Raw genomic sequence first — 16,272 nt, forward strand, 5'->3', positions numbered from 1 at the left:
ACCTTGGGTGTCCATTCCAGTGGACACAGGATTTAGGCCTGTCTACATTCATTCTAAAAATATCCCACCACAGGGTCAATTTCATGGGCTCGTGACCTGCTGGGTCACATGAGCCTCTTCCCGGTGTTGAGAAGGACCTTGCACTTGGGTAAATGCTCTGCTGTCACCATCTTGAAATATTTAATATTTTTTTTTAAAAAGAAGCCTCACACTTTCATACTGCACTTGGCCCTGGTAGCTGATCTTGCCCAAGGAATCCCTTGTAAGCTCTTTTGCTTCCCCTCCATGCCCCTCACTTTCCCAGTACCCACGGCTCTCTACTAGTCTTCTCCACTGCAGGGAGTACCCAGCTTCTGGGGCCCTCTCTTCAATTCCCTTTCATCAAAACTAAGTTCTGAATGTATTCCTAATGCATGGACTTATGTTCTCTCTATCTACCTTACTCTAGCTGGAAAGGACAGATCACATTGTTTAGACTGAAGGGTCTAGCTGACAGGTCATGATCTCACAGTTCATTGGATTAAGTCCCACATCGAGCTCTGCACTGACAGTGCGGAGCCTACTTGGGAATCCCTCTCTCACCCACTCTCTCTGCCCTTCCCCTGTTTGCACTCTCTCTCCCACTCAAAATAAATAAATAAATATTTTTTTTTTAAAAAAGGTTAATAATTGAGAAAGCATAAGGGTTCACTCTCACCTTCTCCTCCACATTCAATGAACTTTAAAAAAGAATGATTCTTTTAACCAAAGATTGGTTCTCTAATAGTGATATTTCAGACATTCACCATACACAGATATTTTAGGTATCCTCCATAGATAGACATTTTGGGATGAGGCAACTTTCCTATGTTCCTTAAATTATATTCTTAAGGCAACTGCTGACAATATCACTTTATCTCTTCATGAAACAGCTCTCATTCATACTAGACCTTGTTTTAAAAATTTTGGTACCACTGCATTTTTTTAATTGGCAAAGCATTATCAAACAGGTATGCTTCTTGTCAAGCAGTTTTGCAATAAACATATTCCAAAAGACTGTTTACTTTAATCTACAATGGTCATGCCTTTTGAGTTAGAAATCAGAAGTCCTAGATTCCAAAGAGGTCTATTTCTCCAGTCTTTTAACTACATGATCTTGGGCAAGTTACTTGATGTCTTGAATTCTTTGTTTCTTTATTGAACAAAACAGGGCCAAGGAATACTTCTTTTCCTACTTTTGGGTTCATTTTGGGAGTTAAATGAGACATGTAAGACATGTGTTTTGAAGGCCATGGTGGAGGGGCCACGATTAAAAACTTCCAAGTGTCAATAGTGCATTCTGGAATGTCTGAAGACAGTTTCAGGACTGAAGGGAAAGGTGGCCACAGAAACTAGGGTTGGGGATAAGGTTTGAAGAACTGATGAATGACAAGCCACAGGAGTAGAAAGGTGGGTGTTTGGATCTTCTGGGGCCAGTTTTTCTTTTACTGGCATATGAGTTAATGATATGGTCAGTGGCAGCAATCACCTTCAAACTGGAATTTTATTTTACTTATTAAAAAAAATAAGTTTATTTATTTATTTATTTCGAAAGAGAGAGAGAGAGAGAGAGAGAGAGAGCAGAGGGGGGGCAGAGAAAGAGGAAGAGAGCGAATCCCAAGCTGGACAGAGGTGTAGAGTCAGGCACGGGGCTCGAACTCACAAACCGTGAGATCATGACCTGAGCCAAAATCTAGAGTCAGATGCTTAACCGACTGAGTCACCCCGGCACCCTACAAACTGGAATTTTAAAGATGAAGTGTGGCAGGAAAAAACAATTGAAAACTGAAGCAAGTGGCAAGAAGCCTGGGGGAAAAGAAGTTGGATGGGGTGAAGGAAAGGAGGCAGTTTTTTTGTCTTGCTTTTCAAAATAACTAGGGGATTGCAAAGCAGAAGGAAGAGAAGAAAAAGAAAATCTGTTTCGATCCTGTGAAGGAAGGCAGGCAAAGGAAAGGCGTTTCGAGGAAGGTTTTAAAGAAAGGATCCATTTCATAAACCACAGAAGCAGCTGCTCAGAAAGAATGTGTATAGAAGAGATGTTGATTAATGAATCTGTTAGAATGATTTCCAGATACATACTGGCAGGAATTCAAATGCAGGGGGCAGGGAGCCTTCGGATCAGCAGAGAAGCTTTGATATGTTTTGGAGATCCTATCAGCAATAAAAAGACAAGCCTTGTGGGGAGACCTTGGTGGTGATGGAAGGCCAAGGCTAAAATTTCTGACCGTTTGCTTTAGGAAGGAAGGGACCGATAGAGGAGGCATTGTGATATGGTTTAAAAAATGTACTTGTGATTCCATTCAAAGCTAGAGGACTATTGGGTAGATTTGACAGGGCAATGTGACTGGGAAATAGAAATCAAGGTGGAGGTCAGGCTACAAAAGCAGGTTGAGGAGGTGGGAGATGGGAAGGTGAAGAGCCAAGATTTAAGAATAACAAAAGCCTCCAAAATGAGCAAACTAAACCCAAGGCGTTCTAAAAAGGGTTCAGAGAGAGTGTTGGAGATCAACTCTGTTCAGAGTCAGCCTGGATCCATGTGGGGATCTGGCGTTTATGGAATTTTGGCACTAGCTGGCAAGAGAGCAGGGTACAGGGGTTTGAACTGGAGTCCTTGAGGGATTTGGGGTCCCCAGCAGTAGGAGGCTTGTTTACGGAAGCACAAAGCAGGAGAGATCAAGGTCACCGTGGGAACAGCTCCAGGCTGACTCGGTGCTATTCCCTACCCTCTGACGCAGGCCCCACTTCTGGGTGAAGGTAGGTTCCAGAGTCTGGAGTGAAAAACTGGACCCTATTCCAGCTGGACAGGCAGTACTAGATGGAAGGAGACTAAGATAGCAATTGTAAGAGAAGCAGGAGACATCAGTGGAGCTGATTTTATGTAAAGAAAGAAAATATTTTTGGAAGCAGTTATATGTGGGGTATGGAAAGGGAGGAAGTGGGAGGGGTAGAGAGAGCGTTAGAAACATAGGCTAAATGTTCTACCAAGTGCGTCATGGATGTAATCTCATCTTTATACTACCGCAGCCCTGTGAGGCATATATTGTTGCTTTCAGTTTATAGATGCACCTTCAGGTTTCTCGCTATATATATTGATAACAACAGTGGCTAAACGTGATTGCATGTTTATTATGTGCCAGGAACTTATAATCTTTTCTTTTAAATAATTTTATTAAAATTTTTTTTAATGTTTATGTATTTTTGAGAGAGAGAGACAGAGAGAGAGAGAGAGACAGAGAGAGAGAAAGGGTGAGCAGGGGAGGGGGAGGGAGAGAGGGAGACACACGCTCCAAAGCAGGTTCCAGGCTCTGAGCTGTCAGCACAGAGCCCAATGTGGGGCTTGAACCCATGAGACATGAGATCATGACCTGAGCTGAAGTTGGATGCTTAACCGACTGAGCCACCCAGGCTCCCCAGGAACCTACAATATTACTCTTACTCCTTACAACAACAAGAGCATGTGGCTAGAAGTATAACTTCCATTTTCCAGATGAGAGACCCCAGACAAGGGAAGGTCTCACAACTTGCCTAAAGCCACACAACCAGAAAATGGGAGCAGTCATAATGCAAACCCAGGCAATCAGTTTCCAGAGTCCAGAATTTTAACCACTGTAATGAACAGCCTCTATTAAGCCAGGCAAAATCGAAAGAAAAAGAGAGGGAAGATATACCTACAAGGACTTGAAGCTATTATTCAAGAAGAGATAAGAACAATAATAGGGATGGGGAAGGAAAACCTCATCTGGACAGAGGGATCTGAATGCTTAATTTTTAGAGATAGGCTGTATTGATAATTTTAATAATAATGAAGATAATAATAACAGTTCACATTTATTGAAGGTTTACTATGAGACAGATCCTACTTTAAATAATACATATATCTGAATTTTTAGAACAATCTTTTGTATCTTTTATTGAAATCCAAGGACCTGGGACATAGTAGGTGCTCAATAAATATTTGTTGAATGAATCTTGGGAGGTAACTGCACTTTTAGGAGGACACAGGGCTCAAGTCCAAGAGACCTTTCTCCCATGGCCCTCTTGTTTTCTTACTTCACAACATTTATCTCTGTCTGAAATTATCCCATTCATTTCTTTCCTTTTTTAAATTATCTGTCTGTCTGTCTGTCTCTCTTTGCATTAGAATGTAAACTCTAGGAAAGCAAAGCTTCACTCATCTTGTTGAGTCCTCTACGTGTAGCATCTGGAATGATGCCTTGGGCATAGGAGGTAATTAATAAATATTTGCCGCATGAATGAAAGAAGAGAATGCAGTATCTCAGCCTTGCAGAACAACTCATTTCCACAATAGTACACTGACTTGCAGAGCAGAGAGGCTGGCTATCCATCTGCTGGTACAGCATCTTTTTCTGTGCCTGTTCTCAAAGAGCATCTGTGTACTTTCTCCATCACTGGCTCAACTCTTCATCTACCCGGGTAGGCTTAGTTGTGGAGCAAGGAAGAAGAGACCTTTCTTGTTTGTTTTGTTTTCAACACAGATAAACACAGATCATCACAAAGGTGATCAAATCATCTCCATATAAAAACAACTCACCCACCTCACACCCATTAAGATGGCTACCATCAAAAAAAAAAAAAAAACCCAACCAACCAACCAAACAAAAAATAAAATAGAAAGTCACAAGCATTGGCAAAGGTGTATAGAAGTTGGAACAACTGTACTTTTGGTAGGAATATAAATGGTGTAACCACTGTGGAAAACAGTATGGCAGTTTCTCAAAAGATTAAAAATAGAATTACTGTATGATCCAACAATCTCATTTCTGGGTATATATCTAAAAGAATCTCTACGACGACTTGTACACCCATGTTCATAGCAGCATTATTCACAATAGCCAAAAGGTGGGAGCCACCAAGTATCCACTGATGGATGAATGGATAAACCATATACAGTGTATACATAAAATGGAATGTTATTCAGCCTGAAAAAGTAAGAAAATTCTATCACATGCCACAACATCGATAAATCTTGAGGATATTACACTAAGTAAGATACCAAGGGCCGGGGGCAGGAGGGAACAGGAAGCTGCTGTTTAATGAGTACAGAGTTTTTGCCAGATGGAAAGAGTTCTGTAAATTGAAGTCACAATAATGTGAATATACTCAACACCATTAAACTGTACTGTTAAAAATGGTTAAGATGATACATTTTGTTATCTACATTTTTTCACATTAAAAAAAGTAGACTGAGAAAAAAGATGATTTTTGGTAGTATGACACACCTCATTTTTAAACAATCAAGATCCTAAGGTGAAGGACCCAGTTAAGCCAAATGCAAATGCAGAGTAAATAGAAGGGAACAAGGGTGTAAGACAGAGAGGGAACAGCTACACCATAGATACCTGTGTTAGAGATGAGGAAGGATTAAGCATAAGCTTCTAGTTTTGTGTTCTTGATGGTCGGTGTTGCAAATAACACTTTCCTTGATGGCTTTTTAATGTAAGATATACGTAAGCGTCTTACACAGGTCTCTACAGAGATTTAAGACTTTGGAGCTTGTGATGTTTACTAAGTCAGACTGATGGGATCAGGTTGTGGCTGATAATGCTATGTGTGAAGTGACTTCTCTGTTGCACGGTCCAGCGGACACTTACCTGTCTACACGAAGCTGGCAGACAATGCTTAGTGCGTCGACAACTCCTTCTTCTTTCAACTGTCGACAGCCAATGGATGTGGCAATAAAACACCCCGTTCTACCTATCCCTGCGCTGAAAAGACAAAAGAGTAAAAAGGTGGATGCAAAGGAGAAACGATTAAATATATTCTATTATTTATTTATTTAAATTTAATTCCAATATAATATTAGTCTCAGGGGTACAATATACTGATTCAACACTTCCATACATCACCCAGTGGTCATCACAACAAGTGCCCTCCTTGAGCCCCATCACCTATTTGGCCCATCCCCCCACTCTCCTCCCCAAGATAAAAGACATTCTTTTAAAAGGGTGTTTAAATCTGAAATGGGCAGCCAGGGTTAGTAAAAACAGCGAGAGCAGCTCTCAGACTGAGATTACTAACCTGGCCTGGTGCAGTGATCATTGAGTTATATGCAGTAGGGAGTGTGGGGTGGAAGGAGAATAGTGAAAAAGGCATTGCAATTATTCTACAAAGAATAATTAGGACCTAAATTTAAGTAAGGTATAAGCACTAGAAAGGAGGAGAAAGACTTAGACACATCACAGATGTGAATCTAGGGGATCGAAAGAAAGGAAGCGCCAATGAGACAAAGGGAGAATTCTAGAAGAAGGGATGATGTGGGGGTGGTGAGGATTTCGGTCTTGGATAGACTGATGTTGAAGCTTCTAGTGAAAAACTGAAGATTCAATTCAGTTTGGGAGAAGCCTGTGGCCAGAGGCACATATTTCTGAGTCATTTATGTCCAGGTGATAGTTGAATAAAAACACCATCTGTCCAGGAGGGCTTGCCCCATTCATCTGCCTTAGATGGTAAATTATCAACCTAATAAGCCCTTTAACTCTCTTTCCATATTCCTCCTCTCTCTCCCTCTCCGCCCTCCTCAGCAATTTCTACCACTAATAGTCTTTATGCAAATTTCTCTCAAATTTACATCTAAATTCCCTAAGTTTCTCCTAAACTCTAGATTAGCATTCCATTTTTTAGCTGGAACTCTTGATGTTACTATTTTGCACTGGCTTTAGTTCAATGTATCTAAATTCAATGTATCTAAAACAGAATTAATTATCTTTTCCCTCAATGGCATTACCAGTTAGCCACAAGTTTTCCAGCCTAGAAATCTTGGAGCCATCTCCAACATCTCTCCTCTTTCACCTCCCACATCCAATCTGTTACCAATTCTTATATTTTCCACCTCTACTGAAGCTTTTGGGATCCATGCTTTCCTTTCTATAAACTGTGCTCACGTTTTCGACACCTCCTTACTTCATGGTTAGCAATGATCTCATTATGATTGCCAAGTCTTGAGTCTCTTCCTGGACTAATTCACGATACACACAGCTGCTAGGTTCATCTTTCTAAAAGGGGAATCTGAGCATATTACTCTCTACTCAAAGACTGTAGATGCCTTCCAGTAGTTACAGATAACGTCTCAGCTCCCTACCATGGAATTTGTGAACTTGCACAATATGAAAGTGGCTAACTTTCAAGCTTTAGGTCTTTTTACTCTTCTCTTTGTACCTTTTGTGCCATTTTTTTTTTCATTTACATGAGTCTTTGCAAAAAAAATGGCTTTTATTTTTCATTTTTTCTCTCTGTGTTAATGATATTCCTTTGGTCAGAAATGCCCTCTTTACCACCCTTTAAAACCACACACGTTGGTTATTTTTTAAGATCTTGTTCAACATTACCCCAACTCTTAGAGGCTTTCTTCAGTCCTCATGTTCTGAATTAATAGTTCCCTTCCTGGCACTCAAATAGCATTTATTTCTCATATTTGGTGCTTGTTTCCTGTTGAATGTGAGTGCAGAGGAATTCAGAGGTGAAGGAGGTCCCTTTTAGTTAAAGAGTCTATAAAGAGTTTGTTTCACTAAAGAGATAGGATTTGAACTGGACCCTATGAATGGAGGGCATTTTGGTTATTGTGAATCAGAATATTCCATTTACGAGAATGGAAAGAATTGCTGCAGAACAGGATATATGATGTACAATAGTAAGTAGACTAACTTGGCCTGAAAAGAAAGTTATTTTAGAGGAATAGTGGGAAACAAGACTGGGCAGACACACTGGAGCCTGATGAAGGACCGTGGGGTAAAGTACAGGCTAATATACTCCCCCACTCCAGGTGGAATGCGTGTGATATTCCTGGGACACTCCTAGCTACCCAAGAACAAAAGGAAAGGGGTTTAAGTGCTTGCCATGGTGATGTAGGAAACTAAGGCAAATGAAAAATTAAATTCCTTTACTGTCTATAGCCCATTGACAAGTCCTTGAAACCAGCAGAGTGACCTCCCTCTAGGAGTTCAGCTGCCTCAGATGATGACACTTTGCTAGAGGCAAAAGGGAATCTTAGCTTAACATTTTCCCATCTCCCAGGATCCTGTAAGTCTCCTTCAACGCATAAAAATTCCTCTAGAAACTTCTTTTTTCTCAACTCCCCCAAGGTATATGCTGGCAATCATACTCTAAGCTTATGGCTCCCAATATACATCTGAAGAGTCTCATGAATGGGGCGCCTGGGTGGCGCAGTCGGTTAGGCGTCCGACTTCAGCCAGGTCACGATCTCGCGGCCCGTGGGTTCAAGCCCCGCGTCAGGCTCTGGGCTGATGGCTCAGAGCCTGGAGCCTGTTTCCGATTCTGTGTCTCCCTCTCTCTCTGCCCCTCCCCCGTTCATGCTCTGTCTCTCTCTGTCCCAAAAATAAATAAAACGTTGAAAAAAAAAAAAATTGAAGAGTCTCATGACTGAGATTTTACTAAATGGTAATAAATGGAGTCTCCCTAGCAACAGCTAGCACCTCAAGATCCTGGAAACCTTGCTTCCAAAATACCTTAGAGACTTACTCTATTCCTGACCCCCTCCCAAACCAAGAGTATGTAATGAGTTACCGGTCGTGACCTCACACAGCTCTTCTGCCCACGGGTCCTGTCCCCATGCTTTAATAAAACCAACTTTTTGCACCACAGATGTCTCAAGAATTCTTTCTTGGTCATCAGCTCTGGACCACCTCACCATCACCCCGAAACTTCATCAGAGCCTATTAATGCTCTTACATGGAAAACTAAGAAGTTTGAACTTCATCCTCTAAAATAGTGATGCTTTGTGTTTTGTTTTGTTTTGTTTTGTTTTGTTTTTGAGAATTTGATAAAAACTATGGACTTTCATTCCCCAGAAAAACTCACATAACTTTATGTACTCCAAGTTGTTAAAGTAATTTCAAAGAGTTCACTGACCCCTGTAGTTCATCCACAGATCCAGGATTAATAAAACCCAGGGTTTTAGGAACATCATGCAAGAGAAGTGGGTGAGTAGGCTGGGCTGGGGGTGGGGCATAGGGAAGTGGGGTGTGTTTGTGCAATTAGTTGACTACTTCTAAAATACATGTATGAGGTCATTAGGGCCTGAACCTGGGTGGTTGGACAGGAAGTGATGATTATGGGAGAAGCTTTGAAGGGAAAGCCAATCTGGTGACTGATTAGATACTGAGGCTGGAGTTGAGAGAAGGGCCAAAGATAACTGTCAACATTAGATATTGAGTGCCTGGAAAAAAGCTGGTCTTATTCTTAGAAATAGTCATCAGAAGGGGAGCTGGTTTTATAGGGGAAATGGCTAGTTCATTTTAGATATCCTGAGTGTTTTATGATTTTGGGTGGGGGACAGTTCCAGCCCTAAAATATGACCAATTAGGCTGTCTTTCCTCACCCCTAAGGGAAGTTTAGGGTAAGGCCTAATGCTAGAAACTGGATAATGACTCCTTTGGATAAATAGATATATAGTAAATTTCATTCTTAATTAAACTATAAAGGCTCAAAAAAGAAGGAGACTAAAGTTATAATTTAAAATAATTAGCGGGGTGCCTGGTTGGCTCAGTTGGTTAAGCATCTGACTTTAGCTCAGGTTATGATCTCACAGTCTGTGAGTTCGAGCCCCGCATAGGAATTTGTGCTGACATCTCAGAGACTGGAGCCTGCTTCAGATTCTGTATCTCCCTCTCTCTCTGCCCCTTCCCCGCTCATGCTCTGTCTCTCTCTGTCTCAAAAATAAATAAAAACATTAAAAAAATAAAATAATTATAATTTTATTTATTAATATTATCATCAAAAGCTTTCTTGCAAGGCTTAAGAGGTTAAACAAAGCAACATAAATTATTTTGACCAAGTATAAATGGCTGGTTAGGGGCACCTGGGTGGCGCAGTCGGTTAAGCGTCCGACTTCAGCCAGGTCACGATCTCGCGGCCCGTGAGTTCGAGCCCCGCGTCAGGCTCTGGGCTGATGGCTCAGAGCCTGGAGCCTGTTTCCGATTCTGTGTCTCCCTCTCTCTCTGCCCCTCCCCCGTTCATGCTCTGTCTCTCTCTGTCCCAAAAATAAATAAACGTTGAAAAAAAAATAAATGGCTGGTTATAGAAATAACTTTAAAATTATTTGCATTTGTTTGGGCACACTAAAAGGAAAGTCTGGGGAATGAGGTATCAGTTATGAGAGGAGAGCTTCAAGTTAGACGTTAGGGAAGGGAACCACCATAGACATCTGTTGCTTTTCTTGGCCTACTCCCCAATACTCCATGTTCTGGTAACAACACTTTGTTCTCCTTTTGGTGAACTACCACTTGTTCACTTCCCACTTCATAAATTTGCTTCCATCTGTTTTTTTTTTTCTTTATGAAATAACTTCAAAAATAGCTGACTGGTTTTCACCAAGTTTGACATAATAATAAATGCTATCAAGATCCAACTCATGTATGGTTCAGTGCCATCTTGAAACAAAAAAGATGGCTTTTTAACAAAAAAGCCATTAATAATCTTGAAAAATGTGTCATTCCTAGTGTACATGAGACCGACGATACAAAAGCAATCGATGTACGTTTTGACGTAGAGGCCTGAATAAAGTCTCCTGTTCCTGGAGTCATTAATTTAGAAGTGGTGTTTTCTCTACTGTGTAATTGTTTGCCTAAATGCTCTGGGAATACTGCTTCAGTTCTGTAAAGTATTGTCCTGATCCAAACTCAAACATTGAGAAGTTAACCAATTTCAACAAATCTTTAGTTTACCAATAAAGTCACGACCAGGAAGCACAACCCAACTTCTATCTGTCTGATGACTTTACAGAGGCTAGACAGTTGCTTAGGCAGAAAGAACGGTTACCCCTTACCTGCAGTGGACGACCACGGGCCCTCGGCCCGTGGCAGCAAGTCTGTCTTCTTCTACATCCAGCATGAGCTGTAGAAGGGGCTGGGCACTGTCTGGAGTCTTGTGATCCGGCCATGAGGTGTACCAGTAATGCTTCACATGCTGGGTGTGACTTCCTTGCTGAAAATAGCAATAGCCACCAAATGCCTCATTTACTTGTGGAACTAAAAGTCATCCAAACCACAATACTGAATACCTTCTATCACTCCCAGCTTGCTGGCAACTTACTTCTGTCTGGGTGGAAAAAAAAGATCTAGGAGATTTCTGAAGAGTACTCTTCCACCTTGAGAAAACTTTACTACAAATAGGCTGATGTCAAAGTTTGACAGTCTTGAGAAATAGATATTTAAAATAGAAAATGCGTATGAAACATATGCTAGATAGGTGTTTGTAATTTGTTATAATAAACATAAGGGTAGATGCGAAGGAAGCCAGGAGGGAATCTGAATGGACCGTGTTTCCTGTTCTTTGAACATTCTTGACAAGGGATGATAAACATATTAACTCTCATAGGAACACTTACCCTTACATTTGGCCCCTACATTTGAATTTCTACATTCATCCCAAGTTGTAGTTTCTAACAGCAGTTAGGAGTCCCGGTAATAAGGAGCTAGAAGGGGTCACTAGATGAGAGTGAGTGAGAGTCCATGCACATCATCTCAAAACCCAGTGCCCGGCTGGGGAGCTGGCACAGGGGAGGCACTCAATGAAATTCCTATCTCGAATTCCCTTCTAAAAACCCTCAGTGTAGGGGCGCCTGGGTGGCTCAGCTGGTTAAGTGTCCAACTCTTAATTTTGGCACAGTTTATGATCTCACGGTTGTGAGATCGAGCCCCTTGTCAGGCTCTGTGGTGACCGTAAAGAGCCTCCCTGGGGTTCTCTATCTTCCTCCTTCTCTGACCCTCCACTTCCTCCCCTCTCTAAAAATAAGTAAATAAACTAAAAAAAAAAAAAAAAAACCAAAACCAAAACTAAAAACAAAAAAACTTTCAGTGCAGCTCGGCTTCTATACTTTCTGTGTGATGATTCTGTACCATCAGGGAGGCTCTAGATAGGATTGAAATCTTTGAGATGATTGTTCTCTAGAAGCAAAAACAGTACCATGGCAACGTTCCTCAGCATCTGCTGCCCATAATTTAAATAAGATAACTTTTCTATGACATAATCTGGTCTGGGGAAAGTCCCCATAAATTACCGTAACTCCGAGTTTGGGAAGATCTCGTCAACACTTCAGGTTTGCCTTGCCTCCTACAGCCACCCACAAGCACAGATTTTCTCTTTCAGTTTCCAGACCTTACTAAAAGCTGCTTAGACCAAAGTGACAAAAAAAAAAAAAAAAAAAAAAAAAAAAAAAAAAAAACAAAAACACAACGGGGCTGGGGAGGCACCTGGGTGTCTCAGTCGGTTAAGTGTCTGCTTTGGCTCAGGTCATGATCTCACAGTTCGTGGGTTCAAGCCCTGTGACTGGCTCTGTGCTGACAGCTCAGAGCCTGGAGTCTGCTTTGGATTCTGTGTCTTCCCTCCTCTCTGTCCCTCCCCCACTCTTATTCTGTCTCTGTCTCTCAAAAATGAATAAAGGTTGAAAAAAATAAGAAAACACCCAAACCGTGGTAAAGTCTCCAGTACAAGCCTTGAAAGGCATTCAAAATGTTAAATCAGGGATGTTTTATTTACAGAGATTAGAAGATCACAACATCCGATCTGTAGTGAATTTCTTTTTTTTTTTTTTTTTTTTTTCAACGTTTATTTATTTTTGGGACAGAGAGAGACAGAGCATGAACGGGGGAGGGGCAGAGAGAGAGGGAGACACAGAATCGGAAACAGGCTCCAGGCTCTGAGCCATCAGCCCAGAGCCTGACGCGGGGCTCGAACTCACGGACCGCGAGATCGTGACCTGGCTGAAGTCGGACGCCTAACCGACTGCGCCACCCAGGCGCCCCTGTAGTGAATTTCTTGAATGCCTACTTATGTTAATTTAGTTATTCCACATACTAAGAGTAACTGACAACAAAGAAATACATGAGGGAATGATCATAATTTCTCTTTGATTTTGACATTATTAAGATTTTTTTTAAAGATTATCTTTAAAAAAAATTTTTTTTAACATTTTATTTTATGCTTTGAGAGAGAGACAACGCAAGCAGGGGAGGGACAGAGAGAGGGAAACACAGAATCGGAAGCAGGCACCAGGCTCTGAGCTGTCAGCACAGAGCCTGATACAGGGCTCCAACCCAGGAGCAGTGAGATCATGACCTGAACTGAAGTCGGATGCTCAAAGGACTGTGCCACCTGGGCGCCCAGACATTATTAAATTTTAAATTGAATCTGCAGCACTTATTGGGGTAAACAATTTCAGAGTAGAAATGTAATCCTCTCATATCATCTACTTTTTAGATACTTATAGCTTTTTCTTACCTTTAAGACAAGGTTTCGAACGGTGTAGTTATCACATTCATTTACATTGATAACCAGAACCTCAACTTTCCCATAAATTCCTCTCTTTTCTGGCCAGTATAACACACATTTCTGGAGGGGGGGAAAAAAGAACACAACAGATATTAATGATTTCACTGGTTTTAGGGTACTTTTCATTCAAGTGCCTCAAGAGTTTTTATTTAATTAATTTAAAAAAATCAAGTATCAATTTTATAAGGCTGGAAATGTACAAAAAACCAGTGAGCTGCACATTTAAACAGGTTACTTTTATGGTATACAAATTATATCTCAATAAAATTTTAGAAGGAAAGTATCAGTTTTTACAGGTGCCTGTCAAACACTATTGCTAATAATCCCATACAAAAAAGGGCAAAATTTCCCAAAACTCTGCATGAAAATTGAGAACTAAATTGAGAAATTAAGGATTAAGAAATCAAGATCCAAATATTAGACTTTATCATGTGATAACTCGACATAAGAGGAATGTTCTTTCATAATGACTGAGCCAAGTCAAATTTTCCTGCTTCAAGTTCAAGTGTCTAATAAGAGTATTTGTAAAGTTTCAGATGCCACAGAATGAGATCTCTCTAGTATGTAAAGAGGACATAATGATTTTTAATACATTTATGGTACTATATCTTCCAGGATCTTTTCACATATAGGATCTATTGAAATAAATGCATAAAAAAATTATTAAAAAATTTTTTATGATGAATCCTCTTTGAAGGTTTTAATGAGTAATAATAATTATATTGCAACCACAGCAATATAATATGGTAATTAAGGTGCAGGCTTTGGAGCCAGAGAACCTGGGTCCAAATTTTGGTTTCACCTCTTATTATTAGCTGAGAATCTGTAAGAAAGATACGTAATGTCTCTGGCCTCAGTTTCCTCATCATTTAATACATTAAAAGCACTTCAGACGAAGCCAGACATACAGTAAGCATTTAAAACACTTTGTTCTTATTACGGTTGCTCTATTTTTAGGTTTTTGATCTAACTGATTCAATCATCACTTAATTATGCATTAGATAAAGCAGTAAATATTGCATTATTATGATATCCAAGCTACATTATTAAAAGAAAACTACAAAATGAGATTCAAACATACATATAGGCTCATATTATTCATTATTTTGTCTTTTAAACATCTGCAAAAAAAAAAAACCTGTGAATTTTACTACATATTTCAATGATTAAAAATGTAAAGTATGAATACCGCTGTTTAAGTGCCCAGAGAAGCAATGTTCATTTTAGAAATCTATGTCAAAGGCATAGGACCTTACATGAAAAAAGTTAAGAACTTATAGATTCAAAAGAGCAGCAAAAGAAAGAATCACAGATTTATAGAACTAAAGGAAAAGACATGTAAAGTATCAGAAACACATCTCGGGGATTCTTTCTTGCTAAGTAGTAGCCATTCCACGCCAGAGCCAGGATGGAAGTCAGTTGCCCTTGTGGAATCACTGTTTCTTTCATCCATGACAATAAAAACACATTTGCATCCTCTACATTCTGGTCCTTTTCCAAACAAAGTAAATCATATTCACCTCTATTTACATGCCACCCCACACCCAGGCCCCGAAGGCAATCAGGCTGAAGGCATACTCTGGCCGACACAATGTTAACATTAAGAAAAGAAATCTTTTAAAAATAAAGCAATGTATTTCTCTCCTCATTTACTAGTGCCAAATGTCTAAAATTTCCCAGGTTTGTTAAAGAGAATGATACTAACCAATTTGCCTGGTTTCTTTCAATGAAGCTTCAATTATTTCGCTGTAAGACCCGAGCTATTGTGTATCTTAAAACCCATGCCTCCTGGACGCATCCAAGAAGAGTGACAAAGAATCTTGAAAAAGGTATTGAACAAAGCAAGAGACATTCAGCGGTCCAGCGGTCTGGTATACGTGCCCCATTGTCCACGATGAGACCTGAGCAGCAGGCCCCCTCCTTGGGAAGGTGGCTCTTGAAACCCGTAGGAAAAAGCTGCAAAACAGGAGCTCAAAGCCCGCACCCTGACTCTTAACAATACTTGAACAGCCTTGTGCACCTACTTGATAAATGGAAGCGCTGCTTGCTTCTCTCTCAAGCTTGCCGGGGCCCTCTTGAATGTTTTTCTTGACTCTTTACCAAAAATGCAATTGGCAGTCAGCTCCCAGTAGACAATGCAATGTGACTTGTTCATTCAAACAACCCTTAATTAGCATCCCATCTCCTTTCTGAGATACAATAGCTTATTTTTACACACTGAATACATTCCCCCCCCCCCCCCTTTTAGGAGAACAGAGAAAAAGAGACCAGATAAGTGTGGGTGCTTTTTGAATATGAGGTGGGGGAGAGCTGCAAATGTAGTTGTTTAAAGAGCAAAAGTTCAGGTTCAGGTTATTTTTGTGAACAGCTTTTTAGGGTTTCTTTATTGTGGGGGTAACAATGATGTGAAAGAGGCAGAAAATGCAAGGAAGGAAAATGCTCTGTTACAGATAATACTGTGAAACCACACTAATTGTAGGTAATTCAGAAGAGCACGCTATCTCACAGAATATAACCCCAAATCATCACTATTCTTTGCTAACTGGGCTGAGCCTTTCAGTGAAATTATCTATGGATTCCAAGAATCCATAATTTGGAGGAAAAAGAGGTCTTCAGAGGCTCATGTGTCTCTTGTACAAACAAGTGATTAGTGAACCCTGACTATAAAGATTCTGGACATCAACCAACTCTTCATAATCAGTGGTTTACAGCAAAAGTAGAATGCAAGGCAAAGCAATGCAAATTCCTATATTTTTTATGATCTTATTTTTTCTTTGACCCTCCCTCTCAATCCCACCACATTAGGGCTTTTTGAGTATGAAGAGGAAGGAGGTCTAGCTAGTAATTTAGTTGCCTGGGGAGAAAAAAATGTATTTTTAAGTTACTTTCTTTTTAAATTCTATGCATTAAAATCAAAAAGATTTTGTTCTCTGAGCGAAAAACATGTAT

General features: G+C 40.3%; 1 protein-coding gene across 3 annotated transcripts in view; it reads right to left on the reverse strand.

The window, feature by feature from the left end:
* PTPRR (protein tyrosine phosphatase receptor type R) overlaps nucleotides 1-16,272 on the reverse strand; it is a 245,859-nt gene that overhangs the window by 12,709 nt on the left and 216,878 nt on the right. For all 3 annotated transcript variants that reach the window (XM_047868277.1, XM_047868278.1, XM_047868279.1), the window contains 3 exons: nucleotides 13,273-13,383; nucleotides 10,820-10,977; nucleotides 5,631-5,744 (listed from right to left, as the gene is read on the reverse strand). In XM_047868277.1, coding sequence (XP_047724233.1) covers nucleotides 5,631-5,744; nucleotides 10,820-10,977; nucleotides 13,273-13,383 — 383 coding nt within the window. The remainder of the gene's footprint in view (nucleotides 1-5,630; nucleotides 5,745-10,819; nucleotides 10,978-13,272; nucleotides 13,384-16,272) is intronic.

This window comes from Prionailurus viverrinus, chromosome B4 (genome assembly GCF_022837055.1).
Source record: "Prionailurus viverrinus isolate Anna chromosome B4, UM_Priviv_1.0, whole genome shotgun sequence".
In the NCBI taxonomy this organism is placed as follows: Eukaryota; Metazoa; Chordata; class Mammalia; order Carnivora; family Felidae; genus Prionailurus; species Prionailurus viverrinus.